General features: G+C 34.4%; 2 protein-coding genes across 2 annotated transcripts; both read left to right on the top strand.

Moving 5' to 3' along the window:
* Positions 1 to 8,480: 8,480 nt before the first annotated feature.
* On the top strand, positions 8,481 to 13,760 carry LOC21400082 (glycerol-3-phosphate dehydrogenase SDP6, mitochondrial). Its single transcript, XM_010105249.2, has 6 exons — positions 8,481 to 9,024; positions 9,586 to 10,059; positions 10,454 to 10,785; positions 11,206 to 11,366; positions 11,773 to 12,031; positions 13,000 to 13,760. Exons 1-6 carry the CDS (start codon positions 8,658 to 8,660, stop codon positions 13,294 to 13,296), a joined length of 1,890 nt encoding a protein of 629 aa, XP_010103551.1. The 5' UTR covers positions 8,481 to 8,657; the 3' UTR covers positions 13,297 to 13,760.
* Positions 13,761 to 15,918: 2,158 nt separating this feature from the next.
* LOC21400080 (putative ribosomal large subunit pseudouridine synthase SVR1, chloroplastic) lies at positions 15,919 to 21,668 on the top strand. Its single transcript, XM_010105247.2, has 10 exons — positions 15,919 to 16,647; positions 17,330 to 17,409; positions 17,511 to 17,611; positions 17,735 to 17,801; positions 18,410 to 18,503; positions 18,593 to 18,641; positions 18,969 to 19,119; positions 19,886 to 19,942; positions 20,455 to 20,510; positions 20,981 to 21,668. Exons 1-10 carry the CDS (start codon positions 16,149 to 16,151, stop codon positions 21,039 to 21,041), a joined length of 1,215 nt encoding a protein of 404 aa, XP_010103549.1. The 5' UTR covers positions 15,919 to 16,148; the 3' UTR covers positions 21,042 to 21,668.
* The last annotated feature ends 475 nt before the right edge of the window (positions 21,669 to 22,143 follow it).

Genomic DNA, 22,143 nt, shown 5'->3' with positions numbered 1-22,143 from the left:
CTGAGCTTGGACGGGATGGAAAACCAGGCCTTTTTTTCAATATAAATTGTGTTATTTGCACGATTATAATGACATTTCTATTTTTTATTAACTACTTATAACCACCTAAAAAAATATTTAAAATAATATTATCTCAATAACTATAAAATAAATAGATTAATAAGATTATTAAATAAATGATAAACTCTAAATATAGTGTATAAAAGTGATCATTTTGTATAATGCCAAATTCTAACATTGAAGTAGGAATATTTGCAAAGTAAAACCTCTAAAATTTACTATCGTAATGAGATCCTTAATACTAAATTTGACATACGATATATTTAATTATAAATTAAACATTGTATTACTCCTCATGCCTTTTTTTTAAAAGATATAAATGTTATTCTTAAGCCAAAAAGAAAAATATTAAATTTAATATATAAGACTATCTCCAATACAAAAGTTAATTATATATTTGGCACTAAAAAAGTATATTTGACATGTTATTCTTATTTATTCTCTAATGCATATAGTCCTTCTTTTCATATTTGTGTGATTGCTGGAGTAAGAGACAAGAGTAATCATTCACTATTCTCTAAATTGTTCAATAACGCTCATTTACTATGTGGTACGTATTATTTATGTTTAAACTCCTTACAGAATAATATTAGACCATATCCAATGTACTTGTATATTTGGCATTAAAATATACGATAGAATAAATTATTTTTATTTATGCTCTAATGCATAATGCCATTTAAAATACTAGATTCACTTTTTCCCGTAAGCTTTGAAAGTTGTAAAAGTTAATTCTTACTTCTAAAATAATTTGAAAAATAAATATTGCAATGATTAAATAGAAAAAAGTAAAGATGACAATTAATAGAAATCAAGCACTAAGTTTGCAATATGGTATACTTGGTGAAATTTTTTTCACAAATAATAATAAATTAAACGTCATACTGTGGATAGTCTTTATTTTGATTTGACATAAGGGAGAGAATGAATAAATATTTTTCCTTCTCATAAAACAAGTAGTGTTCAACATTAAGGTAAGAGGTTAAGGACATGTATGATACACCATATAAGCACTTCATATTGTATTGTTCAATAATAATATAATGTTTGGTGGCATTTATACATTATATAATTTAATACGAGATTCAAAATTAATACAATACGAAATGTGATATCTAATATGAATAAAAAAATTATGTATTAGACTATATTATGCAATTTAATTTAAAATACTATATTAAAAATATATAAAATATTTCACAAATATCAAAGCTCGGGATTGGGTTTTGGGATCAGCGTTGTGGTCGAATTTTAGGACCGGAGTGATGTTGGGTTTATATTTTTTTAAAATTAAATTTTGACTTGGAAACTTTTTAAAAATTATATTTTGACCCCCTAAACTTTAAAAAACTATGTTTTGACCCTTCAATTTTTTATAATAATATTTTGACCCCTCTACTTATTTAAAATTATATTTTGCCCCTTATTTTTTAAAAATTACAATTTGGCATCATTTTTTTAAATTTTTTTGCAAAATGATCCTTATGTAGCAACTCTACTTTCTCCCTTACTTTCTCCAAATGTTGAGTTCGGGTCGAGATTAGGTCGAATTAGGTTATGATTAGGCCTAAATTTTACCTTATTACAAAGTAATACATAAATATATTACAATGGTAAAAATAATATAATATTTAATAATATCACCAACCAAACTGCGTATTGTATAAAAATTATACAATGCAATATAATATTATACAATATGATACGATACAATACCATACATTACAATACAATATGGTGCACCAAACATGCCTTAATCTATATAGAAAAGAAATACAAGATAAAACTAACATTCGGCCTACGAAAAATAAAATTGAAAAAATCACCATTAATAGATCTGTTCTCCCTGATAGTAGAGGGCTCATTAAAAGTCAAAACCTTGTCAAATAAAAACCCGAAAGGGCAAAAACCTCACAAAAGAAAAAAGAACATCCCGTTGATTTTTGCTATCAAAAAAATGCCAACATCAAAGATCAATCCTTTGCCATTTCCAGATGAATCTTGCGCTCTTCACATCCTGCTATACAAAGTAACGAATCATTATGGCTACATACATAACTTTAAAATTAATAAGAGCTCCAAACAAGATACAACATATTTATAATATATATATATATATAATGATTTTACTAGATGGCAGATTTACAACTACATATCAATCATTTGCATTTAATCAACCATGATAATCAGTATTATAAAAGTCCAAGCCAACCACGTATAACTTCTAGTCACATGCAAAAAATAAAGAAAATACTGCGAATGTTGAACAGATAATTATTTACATACCGTGGTTCGGACATGATCAGATGCTATGGTGCAGGAAGATCAAGGTCTCGAATGATCTTTCCAACAATGACTGTAATATCATCCACTTTGCCTCTTTGAGTACTCTTTTTTCCCTCCATTTTAGCCGCAATCTCAAAAGGACTTTGATAAGACTCGTCAAACGAATTTTTAAAAGCTACTCTTGCTATCTTGAATGCCAACTCCGGTTAGGCGCGTTTGGAATTCGTTTCAAAATAATTTTATTTTTTGTATGAAAATAAAAATGAAAACGTTTTCAATCTAAGACAGAAATTATTTTAAAAAATGCGTTTGGTAGTTTTATTAAACGATTGTTTTCAGTGTGAAAAAACTCATTAATGTCTTTCTTTCTCTTTCTCTACTCGAGAGAGGAAAAAACGAAAATAAAAAATAAAAAACGATTAAAGTCATTTTTCATTTCTCTCTCATTTTACACTAAACTAAAAAATCATTTTCATTTTTATTTTTTGTCTTTATTACATCAAACGCCGTTTTGAAAATATTTTTATTATTTTTTCAAAAAACCTGAAAAATAAAAACGGAATTAATTTTAAACACGGTCAATATTGCTTCATCCTAGCCTGTCTTGATGATCTCCTCGATTTCCGGCGGAAACATGTTGTCTAACATTCCATCTGTTCCCACCACTATCAGATCTCCCTCCATCACTCTCACTTCTATCAGATCTCCCGAACACCATGATGCATTTTCTCTTTAAATATTATCCACCATAAATTCAATACTAACAATCTCATTCTACACAATTGCAAGTACATGTAATGGTCTTTACCTATTTTGAAGTCATGGATTTTCCGACCATTAAGGCTAAATGCTTAACTTACGTGGTAAATATTTTATCTATTATCCGAACATCTTATGTGTTCTTGGTAAATAAAAAATTTATCGTGTAAATAGATCATTTACGAAATAAAGAATCATTTACCGTAAATGATTCATTTATTGTAACATTTTTTAAAAATATTTTGATAAATGGTCTATTTACCAAAAGACTCTTGGTAAATATTATGATTCTAACGAAATGACAATTCCAACAACTGCTCTAGCAATGGCTCCAACGACAGTTCTGGCAATGACTATAACTCCGGCGATGCCGATGGCAACGACAGCAGTTCCGATGATGGTTTCAACGAAAGTTACTAATTGTGAGAAAAGAAAGGAAGAGAATAAGATAGGGTATTTTAAGAATTTTAATTAGTTACAACAATTATGTTATTTACTTTAAAAATGAACTTTTATGCTATTTGATTTAGTTATATGAATCAAACATTGCTCTCTCTCTCTCTCTCTCTCTCTCTCTCTCTCTCTCTCTCATGTCTCTATTCTCTCTCTGTGTTGAGTTTCACCGCCCCTCTCCTTTCTTTCTCCGCCAATCGCCGTTGCTGATAACCAGGCCGACGTCGTGAATCGAACTCCAAACAAGGCGTCGTTGCGAACAAGATTCATGACCTGCGAAGACCGGAGTTGCGAACCGCTTGCGGCGAACTACATCGCGAAGATCAGCCTTCGCTGAAGATCGCGAACCGCCGTTCTCATTGCCACCTGCGACATCTCCCCGGCGAGAGATCCAGTAGCGATCTTCTCCTTTGTTTTGCCCTTTGTTGCAGGCTCACCGGTGGCGCCTCGCGAGATAAGTTTGGTCGTCGATTCGTTGTCGCTACTCTTCCCACCACCGAAGAAGCAAGATGTCGCGAGCAGATCCGTCGTGGGGAGAGAGTCACGCTAGTACATCCGACTTTGCTCCGGATTTGTTGAACGTCGGAGAAGTGCAGTTCTTGTCGATCTGCTTCAGAACGTCGGAGAGCACTAGGATTGACGGCGGATAAGAGAGATGTCGTTGCCAGAAAAGATCATCTGAGATCGTGCTTTGGTCTATTTGAGTTTGTGGGTTTTTTTTTCCCCCTTTTCTTAGAAACGGTGTTTTTTTTTGGGCTAAGGATGATACGAATATACCGGCCATCGGAGCGAGTGGCTTGATTTACCAGTCGCGAGGATCGACCGCTGGCGCCGAACATAGTAAATCTGACTAGAGGGGAGAAGAAAAGAGAGGTGGGAAGTAGAGGATTTAAGAGTATTTTTTAGTTTTCTTTTAGTGTTGGAAATTAAAGATATCAAATTATGTTATAATTTACTTATTTTAAAAAGTAGTTATAATTTACTAATTATCTTATCAAATATGTTTCACTCATTTTTCTTAAACGGACGGTAATTAATCAAAGATAAACTACTAATTGTTGTAAAAGTTCTATAAATTTCTCAAAGGGTCCCTCCTCTAATAAATTAGACCCAAAATTAAAAACGATTGCAACAATGAGTAGGGGTGTAAATCGGCCGGGTAGGGTAGGGTTGAGCCGAAAAATTGAGCCTACTCGATCAGTGCGGGTTGAGAAAATTTTGGGCCGCGACACTCTCTTAACTCTACAAACCTGCAACCTTTCGGGTGACCCCGGGTAGGGTCGGGTTACTCGGGTTGGTGATCTCAATGACCACATGATCACTTTTGAATCAATTAATTTGTGCTTGTTACAGAAGAAATCATTATCAAACAAAACATGTCTTTCCTTCAAGAGGGGGTCTAAATGCAAGGTGAACAATTAAAACACTCACTTTGAAATCAAACACTTCCAATATAAATAAAGAATGTCCTAATTCAATAACTATGACATACAAGCATTTTTTACACAAACCGTGAATTTAAAACATAAATAAGTTAACAGTTTAAATGCATAAAGTCCATAAACTTATGAAAGTAAGAATTTGAAGTGTTGGACATTGTTTTACCTACTTTGAACATGTTCGGCCGGGTAGGGTTACCTCGGGTTCATGTAACCCCACCCCGCGCCCCTACCCGCGCAGTGCGGGTTAGACATAATTAAAACTGAAAATTAAATAAAAAATTGGAAACCCGTGATTTTCGAGTAGGGTCGACTCAGCTCGGCCGGGTTCGTCAGGTTCAGGGTGATTTCTTACAGCCCTAACAATGAGGCCCGTTAGTTCATTCTGTATAAATGAACGTGAGATAAACCACGCCTAAATGACGATAGAAGGCTGTCCCTTCTAAATTTTTTCCTTTTAATTTAATATGTATATTTTTCTGAAATTTACTATCTACTCCCTCTCAAATCTATCCGCTCTCCCTTACTAATTTTTCCGATTCTGCCCTTAAGAAGACGAAGCTCCCCATATTTTTTTGGGGAGTAAGAAAAAAAAAACGGAGGTAAAAGGAAGCTGTAGCTATCACATTCACGGATCACGTAATTAAAAAAATTAGAAGTTGAGAAGAGAAGCATGAAGATGAAGGTTTACTGATTTAAAATTTTAATTTGAGTTAAAATACGATTTTATGTGAAATTTTTTTATTGTAATAAAAAAATTAAATATAAAAAACTTTTTATTATAATAAATTTTAAATTTTAAATTTAAATCAATAAGTGTTCGTTTAGTTTGTGTATTTAGAATCATGATTTAAAATTATTCTTATTTTATGTGTATTTTTTTAAAAAAAATATATTATAAAAAATTATGAATCATAATTTAAAATTAATGATAAATATAAAAAATAAACGGACTCTAAGATAAAATAAACGGTACTTAAATTAACAGCCGTGAAGGTTTTAACTTCGAACACACAAAGGATTCCACGAGCCATCCACCTTCATTGGGTAAGGTTTGTGTCACGAGCCATGCAGCTTTATTCGCTTCCTAGACGTAGACGTGGGTGATTGGAGCCCATCTTCCATCACCTACATTATTTTATTCGCTTCCTTTTGCTTTTATTATTATTTTTTCCATCTCAAATGACGTCATCAAATTTTATTCGGTTGGTCAAACTCACTATTTATTTGAAAGGTCATGTTTACCCTTCCCATTCTTCCTTTCCTATATATTCGGCTGATTAATATTTCACATTTGTTTCCTTCTAAAGTTGAGACGTTTACAGAATCTTTGCGCACGTTTTTTTATCTAAAAAACTTAAAAAAAAAATAATTTAAATTTATTTTTTTTATGTTTTAATTTTATTTAATTTTATTTAAATTTTAATTTCAACTCAAGTTATAACTCAAAAATTACACTCTAAAAGAACAACTCTTTTATAACGTTGGTAAAGTCTTTTTTTTTTCTTCATTTTGGTGGCACTTACTTAATTGTTTTAAGAATTTTTTTCTCCTCAAATTTGGCTAATTAATATGTCAATGACATAAGAACTCGTATTTAATCTGACAAAAGTAGAATAGATTTTACAGACTGACATATGAGAATGAGTCTTACTTTTATAATAGAACTCGATTCAACTTCATGTAAATTGAGTAAGATTTTTTTAATAACACATACCGCCTACTATACGCCATCAAAAAATGAAAAGCCTAAAAGTGATTTTTTCATTTTTTATTTTATTTTATTTTTTGCTGTTGGCCTTACAAGTTCCTCTAAAGGGCCGTATTTACCCTATATCTAAGACGTCATTTTTAGCTTTTCCTTTATGTAATTTTTACCACAAAAATTAGCTAGTAACGACTACCATTGGGTCATTTGGTGATTTGAATACCCTAAAAATTCATAAATAGTGAGAATGTAAAAACATTGAGATAGGTAACAAATGTAATGAGATCCAAAAAAAAAAAAAAAAAAACCTTATTCTTTGTTATCTACTTGGCCACAAAAATTATGGTCACATCATATGATATATAGGGTGTTGCATATGACAATTTGTTTAATGACCAGACATGTGAATTACCTACCTAGTACAAGTATAGATGTATTTTCCAAGCAAAAAAAAAAAGGAAAAATTATTGATATATTTTAATAACCAAATATGTACGTAACTGACCACATCCACATCATTAAAATAGATTGTTTATCATTAAGAAAGTATGCTGATTATAGAGCTTCTGATTATATTATATAAAATATATATTTTTTATTTTCATTAACAATAAATTTTTTTAAAAAATTGCAAAGATTTAATAAAATACCTAAGGTTCCGAGTTTGACTATTCGAGCATGATGGTGCGCATCAAAACATTTAAAGTAACCCAACAAAGCAACACACCTTCAAAGGAAAAAAAAAAACAAAAAAAACAACAACAACACGCAGCCACAGCCAAGAAACTAACAATGCCATCTTCAGCCATATGAATAAAAAATAAACATAAAGGCAATATTTTAACATTAAAGAAAAATACGGGTATGTTCATTTTACAATTCAAGTCATTACTTGAGTTATAACTTTAATTGTGTATGTAAAAAAAAAATATTATAATAAAAAAATTAAATTTAAATTTTTATAAAAGAAAATATTATAACAATAAAATTTGAGTTGTAAAATAAGTCTATTTACGTCTACTTTAAATTATCTTCTAAACCTTTTGAAAGATATATAAAGCAGTGCATAAAACACATAACATAAAACATGCGATTCGAGTAAGATTTGGGAAGCAATTTACTTGTGAAACCAAATGAGAATGAAAGAGGAAACAAATGATTCTTCATTTTCAATTCAAATTCTGCATGATGGCAACGTAGATCACAATATAAAAACAAAGGATTTAACTACCCCCATAATCGGAATGTAATCACAAATTGGTCGTCAACGATCAAAATCGTACCAAAAATAACAATTGAGCATTTGACACATTGGGACTTTATACCTCCACAAAAAAATGTTTGAAGTTCCAAATTAAATTGAATGTGTGTGGCATGATGGTAAAGTTGTTTTAGTTGGAGTCAGCTTTCTTATTTTTTTAGAAGAGTTACGACACATGTCTTCATAAACTCTTCTAATTGCGTTAAACCGGGCATAAAAACATAACTAATTATTTTTTTTTTTCTTATGCTCTTTAGTAAGACAGTCTACCATAGGTAGGGCTAATTATTTTCATATATTCTCTAATATAAACATATGATGATTAAAAAATAAAAAATTACCGATAGTTTATTTTTTTAAAATCCTGTCAAAGAAATTTCTATTTCTTTTTAAATTAACAAAAAGTAATCCTTTTTCCTTTAAAAAAAACACGGGGGTTAATTTGGTAATTCAGGTACAACGAGAAGCCCGACTTTTCCGATGATCCGATCCCATCCAAACCAAAAATAGAAAAACAGAAAAAGAAAAATAGAAAATATGTAAGAATAGCAAAGTGGGACCTCTGTCTTCCTGCACACCGTCGTAACAGTGCATCCAAATCCCCGTGTCCGATTCCCAACGCAAAACCGTTTCCAACAATCCATAACTCAATTTCTTCCCCCTCTCTCTCTCTTTCTGTCTATATCTCATTATGACCACCGCCATTCGCCTGCGCCGGCTCGGTGCTGCCGCCGCGATTGCCGCGGCGTCCGGCGGCGCGCTCCTCCTCAACCAGCCGTCGTTCTCCGTCAGCGACAGCGGCGGCGTCCCAGCCCTCTCCACCGTCCGGAAGAAGATCGCCGATCCGAACGCCGTCGTTCCGCCTAGGTCGGTCCAGGAGTCGGCTCTGATCGGCGCTAGCTCCGCCAACCCGCTCGACATTCTCGTTATCGGTGGCGGTGCGACCGGAAGCGGAGTCGCCATCGACGCCGTCACTAGAGGCCTACGCGTCGGCCTCGTCGAGCGCGATGATTTCTCCTCCGGAACGTCGTCGCGCTCTACGAAGCTAATTCATGGAGGTACGTTGTCTCTATTTCGAAATCTGCCTTGGCGTATGGTTTTCTGTTGATCAGTTCGAGAGTCGTTGATCGTTTTTTGAGGGAATTGAGTGGATTTTTGTTTGTTGATTCGCAGACTTGTTCAAAAACGTCTATGTTTTTCATCTGTTCATTTGTAGTATGGATAATTATATAGAAATTTGGACGAACCTTGACATAATCACGCGTTGGAAACTGGAAGAATACCATGGTGGCTATATCCGCTTATCGTTAAACCTATAGGGTCAACAATTCATAAAACGATATAGACCAAAACAAAATGAAAGACATACAACGTGAAAAAGAAATTGTGGAAATTCTTTGATCATCAGCTTAAGAGATTTCCACCTTCTAATTTACTTCTGAAAACTAAAGTTAAAAACGAAATGTCACCAAACAAGTTTGTGAATAACCTTTTTCTTATTCGGTCATTTAAGAATTTTTTTCCCCTGATAATATGGTCATTTAGAATTTTTATTTTTTTTTAATTTTTTTTTAAAATTTTGGTGCTTATGGACTAGAAAATGACATGATTTTGTTCAGGAGTTCGGTACTTGGAGAAAGCCGTGTTTAATTTGGACTACGGGCAGTTGAAACTGGTGTTTCATGCTCTGGAGGAGCGTAAGCAGGTTATTGAGAATGCACCACACCTCTGCCATGCTTTGCCTTGCATGACACCATGTTTTGACTGGTTTGAGGTAGTGTACTACTGGATGGGCTTGAAAATGTATGATTTAGTTGCCGGGGCGCGCCTGTTACATTTGTCGAGATATTATTCTGCACAAGAGTCCGTTGAGCTCTTCCCCACTCTTGCAAGGAAGGGCAAGGATAGAAGCTTGAAAGGCACAGTGGTATATTATGATGGACAAATGAATGATTCTCGGCTTAATGTTGGTTTGGCTTGTACAGCTGCATTAGCTGGTGCTGCTGTGCTTAACCATGCAGAAGTAGTGTCATTTTTGAAGGATGAGGGTAGCGACCGGATAATTGGTGCAAGAATCAGAGACAATTTCACAGGTACCACTCAGTTTAAATAAATTAATGTCATGGATGATGTGCCATTTTCTTTAGGCAATTCTTTCTAATCTTAGTTAAGAAATTTGAACTGTTCTTGTAGAAAAAAATAATATAGGTTGATGTTGAAAACTGAAATAAGATTAGTTATATTACTGATTGTGCTTGTTGTTAAATACCATAGTTTGATGTACCGGGTTTTCCAAACATCACATGTCTTTAGGTTTTTATTTCAAGAGAACTAAATCTTAGGTTTCACCAAGAGTAACCTCCATAGCGCTTGCTACTGTTAGCAATGAAAATAAGTTTCATGTAGTTGGGGTTTTTGAAATGCTTATTTTCTGGTTTTACTATTTTTGTTCTTCTTGTTAAAAGTCCTTTGTGTTAATTAAACCAGGAAAAGAGTTCGATACGTATGCAAAAGTTGTTGTTAATGCTGCTGGACCATTTTGTGACTCCGTAAGAAAATTGGCTGACAAAGAGGCACGACCTATTATCTGTCCAAGTAGCGGCGTACATATTGTTCTCCCTGATTATTATTCACCTGAGGGAATGGGTTTAATTGTCCCAAAAACCAAGGATGGTCGTGTTGTTTTTATGCTGCCATGGTTGGGCCGAACTGTTGCTGGCACCACAGATTCCAATACTACTATCACTCTACTTCCTGAACCACATGAGGATGAGATTCAGTTTATACTTGATGCCATTTGCGACTACCTCAATGTTAAGGTATGTGATCCAAAGTTCTCTGTATTTTCTATTGTGTTGCATCTTTTCTTAGACAATCTCTGAGGAGAGTCTCGTAAGCTGTATACTAGTTGTTTTGAGATATAGCTTCTTAGATTGTTGAAAATCTTTAAAGAAAGACAAAAATGTGGTAGAGTTGATTGTTAGAAAAATCACAGAGAGAACCAGCATTATGGCTGAGGATTTGTTATTTTCTTTAACAGCTTAAAGCATAATTCTTTCTATGTGGTTCACCAATGGAAAGAAAAGGAAAAGAAAAAAGTATAATGTCACAAGTTTCTTCTTATTTGATCTTTAAGTTCACAAGCATAGCATTTAGTATTAGGGACTCAGGCTAGGTGTTTCCTTTTCCTTTCCTCATCCAGTTTACATGTGGGACTAAGGTAATGCCAGAAAATTTAGGTACGGCGTGCTGATGTTCTTTCTGCTTGGAGTGGTATTCGCCCATTGGCAATGGATCCATCAACAAAAAACACTGAGAGCATCTCCAGGGATCATGTTGTATGTGAAGATTATCCTGGTTTAGTTACAATCACTGGTGGAAAGTGGACAACTTACCGCAGGTAACATTTATTTGGTTGAGCTGATTTTACAGTATAAAAGTTGTTGAGGATTTCCATTTACCAGCAATAGTGACTAGGTATTTTCACTTTCAGGCTTTTCCAATTATGAGTTTATCTAACATTTAAAGTCTTAGTCTATAGTCTATTTCACGTGGTTTTATTATAGCACCTTTTTTTTTTTTGGCCCCCTAGTGAGCTTCATTTCTAAGTATCATGAATTTTAGGGAAGTTTTCTGCATCACGATCGGTGAAAGGTTGTGTTTCTGTGTGATTGGTGATGCTATCAGCCTATACTCTTTTTTTCAATTCTCTTTCTTCCTGTTTGTTATGTCCATACAACTATTTGGGACTTTTTTTTTGGCTTGTACCACGCAGTTACTTGTACTTACTTGAACCTTTTTTTCAGCATGGCAGAAGATGCTGTTGATGCAGCCATAAAATCTGGAAAACTGAACCCCACAAATGAGTGTTTGACTCAAAAGCTGCGTATTGTTGGTGGAGAGGGATGGGACCCTGCATCTTTCACAGTTCTGGCTCAACAATATATACGCATGAAGAAGAGTCATCGTGGTAAAGTTGTTCCTGGGGTTATGGACACCGCTGCAGCAAAGCATTTGTCTCATGCGTATGGTACTATGGCCGAAAAAGTTGCGAGTATAGCTCAGGTTGGTTTTTCTTGCTCCAAATTACAGTAGTTTATTGTTATATAGTATTTCTGTGAACTTTTATTACCTCTTACTTGCATGGAAACAAGATTATTTTAAGTAACGTATTTCTCTTACTAAGGTTTTATAGTCTTGGGCCTTGCATGCTTTCCACATTCAACGTTCTTAAATTAGGTTTGATTTTAAAATGTTTTATGTTAAAACTTTTCCCAAACAACTCATTTATCAACCAGCTAAAATTGTTGTTAACCTCATTGATGGTGAATATTCGAGCGTCAGATGGAGTGGAATCTTGCCTTCTGTTTTTGGTTTAGTAATGTAATACACGAGTACAGATGGGGATGGGATGGAGTGGAACCAAGATCTGCTAATGAACCATATATTTTGTTAAGAAGTACGGAACCCAACCCCATACTCATGCGTGTGCACAAGTCAATAATGTAATGAGGAGACTTTAATTTTTAAATCATCATGAAAATTGGAGATTATTCCGTCATTTTGTTGGAGATGATGTGTTCTGTTTGTTGAGCACATGTTAAATGCGCATACATGAAATGCCAAAAGTTTGCTGGTCAATCTAATTTGCCTGTCCATGTACTCGGCTAATGGGGCCTTCATTCAGCAATGCTTTCGCTTGAAATTCAAAATGCTCAAGTGTGAAATATTTGTAAAGAAAACATGCTGTTCGCATGAAATTGCGTCAAATCATGAGAGTTAAAAGACCGATTTGGTATGTGGAGTATCTGAGGCACTTTAAGAGAAATCTATAGTTGGACGTTGTGATTCTAGTAGTTTGTGAACACTCGGTAATTGATTCTAATATGCATGGATTGTGCAAGATTTTCTTTGGCTATTCATGGACGTTGTGCAAGATTAAAAATTGGCACTGTGTTTGCAAGGGTTTCTTTGGCTATTCATGTTTTTCTTTAGTGATTGAATATTAATTTGTCTATCTTTTCTGTTTTCAGAATGAAAATCTGGGGAAGCGACTTGCCCATGGCTACCCCTTTTTAGAGGCTGAGGTAGCTTACTGTGCTCGAAATGAGTACTGTGAATCTGCTGTTGATTTTATTGCTAGAAGATCTCGACTCGCTTTTCTTGACACAGATGCAGCATCCCGAGCATTGCCGCGCATAATCGAAATATTGGCAACCGAACACAAATGGGATAAGTTGAGGAAGAAGCAAGAAGTAGAGAAGGCTAAACAATTTTTGGAAACTTTCAAGTCCTCGAAAAATGCTCAGTTCTATGATGGGAAACATTAGTAACAAGTGATTGTTCCCGCGGTCAACAGACAGTTTTCTCTCCTCTCGTCTAGAACTGGAATCCGTTTCAATCAATGGCTTCAGTAACTACATCTAAAAGGAGCTTGATTGTTCACAGATACCTTGTTTGACAACAAATTTCTGGCGTTTACTTGATTTGGTGTAAACCGTTCTTTTCCTCCTTTTATTTGAGGACACAAGCTGATTCGTTTAATCGTTACAAACATAAACAATTCCATATATCACGTGTTTATATAGTTTACACAAGGTACTAAACTATTGTTCTCCAGCTCCTGTTACGCAGCTCTCTGCCAAAATAATTGTAATTTTCGGTAATCATTGTTCCCAGATGGTTCTGTTTTGCAAATATGTCCGTCTTTCTATTTGCTGAGGCCATTTCCATTTGTCATAGATACGTTTATCTTTCCCTTGATTGAAATTGAATTCTCAAGAGCTTTTTTTTTCTTTTACTTTTATTCGCCAAACTTGCAGCCTAATGTCTGTTATGAACATGTTAAATGAAAAGAAATTAATTGAAATTTGTGAAAGAAAAAGAAACAATTCGAAAACCGGGGACGAGGAGGCAGTTTGCCCGATACATGTTTTCCATTGTTTTGGGTTAAAAACACAAAGTACATGTCGTTTTTGTTCTAAACGACACGACGTGAAGTTTATAAAGATTGCGATTCATGATGTACAGTATAAGCGACGGTAAGTTCCTAAAAAATTAAAAGTATCAAGGATTAGTTATAATCGACAACAATTTAAGATACCAGAGGCATTTTGTTTAAATGATAATGCAATACTCATCGTTCTTGCTTTGGACGACGGTGGTTTTTGAAAAGGACGAAGCGGGATGTTGTTTGCTGATAAGCGACTTCGCAAGTCTAATTAATCTAGAATATGAGCCTCAGGATAAATAACGGATAAAACGCTTTTAAAAAGGAAAATGACATCACCGTGTCGTTTTCTTTACTCGGGACAACAAAAACCCATCCAAAAACCCCCTCAGGATTAAAGAAAAATTGCAAAAAAAATCTACAACCAAATATCGATAACGAGCAGAAAGGGAAAAAAAAAATAGGGGGGGAGTAGGAGTACAACCATACCGTACCGTTGGTTTTGATCGAAGGGCAAGGAGAAGTGAGATGCATTCCTAGTGTTAGAGAATATGATAAGTTATCCAATTCATTTCACCGATTTAAATTTAAAATTTAAATTTTATTATAGTAAAAAAATTTTAAAAACAGTCACATTTAATTTTTTATTATAATAAAAAATTCTCACATAAAATCACATCTTAATTTAAATTAAAAATTAAAATTAAAAAATTAAACGAACTCTAAATTTGTTATTAGGAAATTAGCTTTAGCTAGACCTGTACGGCTGGCATTATACTATTAGTTCCCTTTGTAATTAGATAACAGTATAAATGTACAGAGTTTCTCTTTTTTGAGTTTTTAATTTAAATTTAAATGTAATTTTATGTAAAAAAAATTTATTATAAAAAAAATTAAATATAATTATTTTTAAAATTTTTTATTATAATAAAATTTAAATTGATAAAATAAAAATACCTTAATTAATTGAGTCAATGAATAATTGAATGGTCCGTTTAGTTTGATGATTCGAGTTTTTAATTTGAGTTAATATGTGATTTTATGTGAGAATTTTTTACTGTAATAAAAAAATTATATGTGACTGTTTCTAAGAACTAGCAAAACTCAAAATTTAGAGTATGTTTGGTAGGAAAGAAAAGTAGAAGGAAGGAAGAAGGTGGAGAGATTTTGGGAGGAAAAATACAAATGTAGGCTGTTTGGTATGAGAGAAAAGAGAAAGGAAGAGAAAATAGAGTGAAAAATAATACATATGGGCCCCATCATTTTTTTTCTTTCCACAAGTGGGCAGAAAATGAGGATAACTCATTAAAGTGAGCAAAGTTACTAAACTACAATTTTCTCTATCAACATCCAAGTAAAAAATTTAAGGGTATAAAAGTAATTTACGAGTAATATTTTTTCTTTCCTCTCAATTTAACTTCCAATACCAAATAAGTGAAAGGTAAACTCATTTTCTTTCTATCTTCTCATACCAAACAACATAAAAAAAAATTAATTTTTTTTTCCATCATTACTATTTTCTATCACTTTCATATTTTCTTTATATCCTATTTTATTTCCTTCCTACCAAACAGAGCATTAAACTCGAATCGAAAGGAAAGGGCCGAGAATTCTTCCACAAACTTCTATTTTTCTCTTTCTTCTTTCTCTCTCGACACCTTATATGGTATCGGAGCTCATCATCTGTAATGGAGAAAACACCAGCGACCGCCATTGGAGAAGCTTCTGGTGCAGCAGCAAAGTTCGTTCCTGTCACGTTTAGTCACTTGATCTCGACTAAGCTCGACAATGATAACTACATTCTTTGGCGAAAACAGGCTTTGACGGTGATTCGTAGGTATAAGCTTCAACACTTCTTCGCCATTGCAATTTCTTTCCTCTGATGATGAAGATTTTGGCAATATAAACCCGAATTATCTGGATTGGGAGCAGCAGGACCAATTGGGTGTGAGAGAAGATTGAGTGAGCGATGGATAGAAAGGTTGGAAACCAAAAAAGGGGAAAAAAAAAAAAAAAAAAAAAAAAAAAAAAAATTAAAATGGAGGTTTTGATCGGCTGCCTCTCCACATAATTATTACCAAAGGATTTATGGGGCCCACTAGAAATCCTTCAAACTTCAGCCCTTGGATGCAGCTTTTTTAAAAAAAAAAATCCTTTAACCATAAAGAACCAGTGCACCATCATCATCGGGCCATTAACCAACAAAAAAGAAAAAAGAGGAGGAGCGAAAAAATGGTTTGTGTAGCAACAGCTTCACTCTCGTCCCTCCACCACCTCTCTTCTTCACTTCTCTCCTTATCCTCCCTCTCCCTCCGACCCTCCATACGACATATTCTCCCTCGCGTTTTGTGTTCTCTTTCATCATCCACTTCGGAGTTCAACATCTCCTTCGCTCCGGCCAAGCCCAAACCCCAACCGGAGGCCACGGAGGTCGACTCCCTCTTCGGCGCCGACGGCAGCCAGCTCTTCATCCCCTGGATCATCCGCGGCGACGATGGCAACCTTAAGCTCCAGTCTCACCCCCCGGCGCGCCTCCTCCACGCCATGGCCCACGCAGACACTAAGAACTCCAAGAAGAAGAAGCCAACGGCGGCGGAGAAGAAGAAGAAGAACGATAAAGCCGACAAGAGCGTCGCTGAGCCCAAGTATTCGAAGGCGGCGCGTCGGTTTTACAACGAGAATTTCAGGGAATCCGACCAGAGGCTCAGCAAGGTTCTCGCCGCTGCCGGAGGTAATAATAATCTCTCTCTCTCTCTCTCTGAAGCTTTTATTTCTCGAGAAAATGCAAATGTGTGATGGTCGATGGTGTGAAAAGTGAGTGAGGGAGCGAAATGAATAGAAAATTTATTGGATTGGTGAGAAAAGTTTCGCTGAACACTGGAATTTGTGGTTGCAAAACGGGGAAGAAAAAAAAAATCAGTTGCAGATTGTTTTGTGGATTGGTATAATAACTCAAGAAAGAAAATGGTCGATCGATGGTTTTTGGATAATTTATGAGTTTATTCTTTTCGCAACATAAATGAATTTGTGATGGTTTGATTTTAATATAAACTGTACATATTGATTATCTAGCTTTGTGTTGAAATTTAAGAAATTCGTGTTGCTTTTGAGCGAATGATTTAAATTCAAGCAAATGCAAGTGAATATGAGTGTGATTTTGGAAAGGGACTGAATAATTTTTTGTCCACCTTTGCTGTGAAATTAGGGGCAGCTTCTTGAGCATTTTTAGTAGATTATTGCTTGGACTGCGGACATTGTATGAAATCGAGTTGGATTTGAAGAGATTGTAATTATTATTCTAATTATTATCATTCTTTTGTATTGATATTTAAAATTTTTAAGAATGTATCTCTTTGATTTTTGTAATCTCAAAAATGTCTCTGATCTTTGGATCTTGTATTTGTATGTCTCAGTAGCATCAAGGAGAAACAGCGAGGAACTTATTTTGGAAGGCCGAGTGACTGTTAATGGTTCTGTTTGCAATACTCCTCAGGTCAGCTGGTTCTTTCACGTCTCTTATGATTTCAAATTCTTGCTTTAGCTAATGGAATTTCTTTATGTTACTATATTGTCATTTGTCTGAATGATGAGCAGACTCGAGTTGACCCTGCGAAGGATGTTATTTATGTCAATGGCAATCGGCTTCCCAAGAGACTGCCCCCAAAGGTTTATCTAGCGCTCAACAAGCCAAAGGGGTTTGTTTCTGTCACTTATCCATTTTTGCTACTTTTGTTCTTTTGATCTACTTGGTTTTGATGCTTGGACTGTTTTGTTTTTATTTTATTCCTCCGGATATTAATGTAATTTTGTTTTCACAGGTATATTTGCTCAGTTGGGGATAAAAAATCTGTGATGTCTTTATTCGACGATTATTTAAAGATCTGGGTATGTGAAGCTTGAACTTATGCATACTTTTTTCTTGATCATTTTTTCATGTGAATTTATTACTTATTGCACTAGGAGAGAGAAAAGGACTGTGAGGATCTAATGGTTTGTGAAAGCTAGGATGGAAGTCCTGTCTTGATAGTGGCTTAATTCAATGATAGTTAACTTAAGGGAACACATGGGTGCTATTTTAGTTATTTTCCTCAGCAATCAAGGACCTCTTCCTTTTCTTTGAAGAGAGAAAGTGGCGGCTAGATTCGGAGTTGCTTTCCAGACCAGAAATGATTTGAAAAAGCTTTTGGGTAGAACTCAGTATTCAAGTGAGTCCTAGGGTCTTAGTTTTTTGGCATGTATTTTGTATTTCTTTTCTTGTATCTTGTTTCATCAGGGAGATACCTTATCCTCTTTCTTTGTAATTGATTTATTTAATCATTGAAGTTTTTCTTATTAAAAAAAAAAAAGGGAGATCTAGGGTTTTTTTTTTTTTTTGGGCGGGTGGGGGGGTTGGTTGCGGACTTGGAAGGTTTCTGTTTATATATGAGATGATGCTTTTGTTGAATGTAAGAGTATACATTACTGATAGTTTGCGTTTGTGTTTGCATTTTCAGGATAAAAGAAATTTAGGGCAATCCAAACCGAGATTATTTACCGTTGGTCGGCTTGATGTTGCCACAACTGGGTTGATTATAGTGACCAATGACGGTAAGCGCAGCAACCATCATGTGTTTTAGTATACATATTTGAATTATTATGTATGCATCTAGCTTATTCCCAATGTGATACCATCTCAGGAGATTTTGCTCAAAAACTTTCACATCCTTCATCCAACTTGTCAAAAGAGTAAGGGCTTCTGTAATTCACTTTTTTTTTTTTTAACTGCAGAAAAATCTTGTTTAATGGTTTAAGGTCCAAGCCTTTTATGTCAAACCATGTGAATGAATACTTGTTATACATCTATATTTTTTTTTTTTCTAAACAAAATTTCTGAAGTTGCTGTTTGAGAGTTTATTGGTTATTGGTTTTTCATGTGGAAGTGCTACATGTAAATATTCACATCAGAAGGTTATATGAAGCTGCTAATCATGTTACGCATTTCAATGCTGATGTCATTTTTATTACTTCATCTTCTACTTCAATTCAATGTATCTGCCTCTTTTGTAATTGTAGATACATTGCAACTATAGAGGGAACAGTTAGCAAGAAGCACTTGCTAGTGATCAGTGAGGGAACATTCATCGACGGCGTCCATTGTGTACCAGATTCAGTGGAGTTACTCCCAAATCAGCCAGAAATGCCTAGACCCCGTTTACGTGTTGTGGTATGACATTTATAGTTTTGTAAAACAATTGTGATAACTGTATTCTCATCTACACACACACACACACACACACACAAAAGAGTCCTTTTTTTTTCTTTTTTCTTTTGAGCTCTTATCGTCAATAACTTACTAACCTACAGTGCTGGATCTGTGGAAAATTTATGGGAATTCTATTTATTTCGTAGGTTTGGAATGTGGTATTAAATACTAGTTTTAAACTATTTGATCAGAGCTTAGGTGAAATCCCTCCAAAATGGTACAATAGGGAAACTTAGGCCTCGTTCATTTCACCGATTCGAGTTTTCAGTTTTAAGTTTCTACAGTAAAAAGCTCTAAAAAAATGTTACATCTAACTTTTTTTGCTACAGTGAAAAGCTCTCAGAAAATGTCACATCTCAACTCGAATTGAAAACTCAAATCCGCGAAGTGAACGAGGTCTTAATTGTTAATCCGCTAAGATTTTTCGTCTAGTTAAGAGAATGCATATATTGAATAGAGAACAAGAATCTGCAAGTTGGTAAAGTCCTTTGTATTAACTCCAAGAATGTCCATCTCTAATCGGATTTGAGGTTTTATGGGTTTGAGATAGCTATTTTCTGGGTATTGACAGGTTTATGCTCCTAGAACACACCCAAAAGAAGAAATGAAAAAAAAATTAAAAAAAAAACAAAACTAAAAACAAAAGAGAAGTCTTAAGTTGAGGCATGCAATATACAATGTGTCAATGCTATGTTTTAAGGTTCATTTACGTGCTTTATTCTTACAGGTCCATGATGGGAGGAAGCATGAAGTGCGAGAACTAATGAAAAATGCTGGACTTGAGGTTAGTTTTGACCATGTATTCAGAAAAATTCTTCATTTTAAAATTTTTTGGTTGAACCAACCGTACAAGGTGGGAAAACTATTAGAAGAATGAAAAACTATAAATGGTCGGCCAAAGTTTATACAAAGTCTGTGACATAGCGGTCCTGAAAAATTTCTGCTAACTAATTCAGCAGAAAAGAAAAGAAAATATGTTAACACAGGGCAAATAACATTGATGTAGGAGCCCCCCCTTTTTTGTGAAGGGCTACTAGGGTTTTATCACAGCATAATTGCTATGGATGTCTAATCATCCTTTTGTCTTCTCTCTTTTTCTTTTTCTTTTTTTTAGTCTTTTGTTTTTTTTGTTTTTTTTTTTTTTTGGTGAAGGGCCATTAGAAGTTGAAAACTTTGTTATTTCGAGTTTGAGCATTATTGACATGATATGTTGGAGTTATTATTTGGAAAATGATTGTTCCTCTATCACTATTTCAATTATGCTTATGTTACTTCTTATGTTTCAACTTAATCCAGATTCATTCATTAAAGCGTGTACGAATTGGTGGCTATCGACTTCCATCAGATCTTGGGTGAGTTACTTTGAGAACACCTATTATCATATCAAGAGTGCCTTTTGTTTCTAATATTGTTTCCTCAGAAATGTTTACATTCATTTTAGTAATATCTCGAATGGTAATCATGTGAATTTATGAACCACGATTGTTGGTTTTGTAATCCTACGCACACAATGTGCCACTTTTAAAAAAATGTATTTACAATGATTGGATTTTAGAGTGTGCTTTTTGTTTCTTATTGTAACGTACTGAATATCATTTAGAGCCCGTTTGGTTCATGCATTTAAACTAGTGATTCTTGATTTTGGTATTTGAAATTCAATTTTTTTGTGAGAGAAAAACACTGTAGCAGAATCAAAATCATGAGTTTAAACGCATGAAACAAACAAGCCTTTAGTGCTGGTGTAGTTCGTTTAAGGAGTTTGCAAATGCAATCCTCATACCATTCCATGATTTAGTGCTAGTCTAATTATTTGTTAATTCAGGCTCGGGAAGCACGTCGAGCTAAAACAAGGTGATCTGTCGGCTCTCGGTTGGAAGAGTTAGGGCAAGTCACTGCTTAACTGCTGTTCAGCATCCTCAATCTTTCCAGTAGTCACTTCAGACGTCAAGGTGTCAAAGTCCATTGGCCGATTCGCCGATGCCTTGTGGGTTAGAATTGCTGATTTAGATCTCATACCTCATTCATAGCACAATGATTGGATTTTTGGTGTGGATTTATCGTCTAGTCTATAATGAACGCAAGGTTATACTACAGCTACTGACAGAATAAGAGATTTGTCCATTTCTGGTGCAGAGTTTGATGTAAAACCTGCCATGTGAAAATTACTTGGTTGTAGGGTCAATCATATCTCAGCTCTATTCGGATGTTGCTAAAGATTGACAATAACTTCTGACCAAAATGGGCTCTAGCTGAAAGTTCATTTGTCATCTGCTAGAGATCAGAAGTCGTAAAGTTCTTACTCTGAAATGCGGAGTCAAAATAGAATCATTTTCATACCGAAGGATTTATGTTTGGTGTTTTTAATCTTATTCTGCCAAGGATTCAGCTTGTGCTTTATTTGCATAAAGCTGTGGCCTTATAAATGTGGGGTGAAGCTCTTTTTTTTATTTCTTTTATTAATTTTTTTTATTTCTTTGGCTGCTAGTAAGGTAAGGCCCATTTCCATGTGCATTGAGAACCGAAAGCCAATTATTGAAAAATTAGCCATCGTGATTTTCTGCTTTATTAGTCCCATTGTCCTTTCTGTCTTAGACATAGAAAGAAGTTGGTTTGAACCGGACCACATTCGAAAATTGAGAGTAATCATGGAGAAAACCATATGCAAAGTTAGATCATCATTCCTTTTTTTTTTTTTTCCTGAACACCTAAAATTACATGTTTGTTTCATAAGTTTAAATAAAAAATTAAATTAAATTTTTAATGGGAGAAAATAACGTAGCAAAAAGATTTGAATTATGATTCTATCACTTTTTCTATTTTTGTTTTTAAATACTGAATGTTTCCAAAAGTTGCATTTTAGGACCAAAATAATGAAAATAGTTTCTATTAAAAAATGACATGATAATCTGATCAAAATTGGTTTTACCAAACGTACGTTGTTGCTGAAAATCTCTTGTAATAACACCAATACCAAACCGTTCCCAA

This window comes from Morus notabilis, unplaced genomic scaffold (assembly GCF_000414095.1).
Source record: "Morus notabilis unplaced genomic scaffold, ASM41409v2 Scaffold413, whole genome shotgun sequence".
Classification (NCBI taxonomy): domain Eukaryota; kingdom Viridiplantae; phylum Streptophyta; class Magnoliopsida; order Rosales; family Moraceae; genus Morus; species Morus notabilis.
This window is presented reverse-complemented; position numbering and strand designations above follow the sequence as displayed.

What these genes read in the sequence shown, in the direction of transcription:
- LOC21400082 (XM_010105249.2), top strand. Translation starts at nt 8,658, where the DNA reads ATGACCACCGCCATTCGCCTGCGCCGGCTCGGTGCTGCCGCCGCGATT. An exon ending in TACGAAGCTAATTCATGGAG is followed by an intron (nt 9,025 to 9,585) that starts GTACGTTGTCTC and finishes GATTTTGTTCAG; the next exon opens with GAGTTCGGTACTTGGAGAAA. An exon ending in GCGACTACCTCAATGTTAAG is followed by an intron (nt 10,786 to 11,205) that starts GTATGTGATCCA and finishes CAGAAAATTTAG; the next exon opens with GTACGGCGTGCTGATGTTCT.
- LOC21400080 (XM_010105247.2), top strand. Translation starts at nt 16,149, where the DNA reads ATGGTTTGTGTAGCAACAGCTTCACTCTCGTCCCTCCACCACCTCTCT. An exon ending in GACCCCGTTTACGTGTTGTG is followed by an intron (nt 19,120 to 19,885) that starts GTATGACATTTA and finishes TTATTCTTACAG; the next exon opens with GTCCATGATGGGAGGAAGCA. An exon ending in CGACTTCCATCAGATCTTGG is followed by an intron (nt 20,511 to 20,980) that starts GTGAGTTACTTT and finishes TTGTTAATTCAG; the next exon opens with GCTCGGGAAGCACGTCGAGC.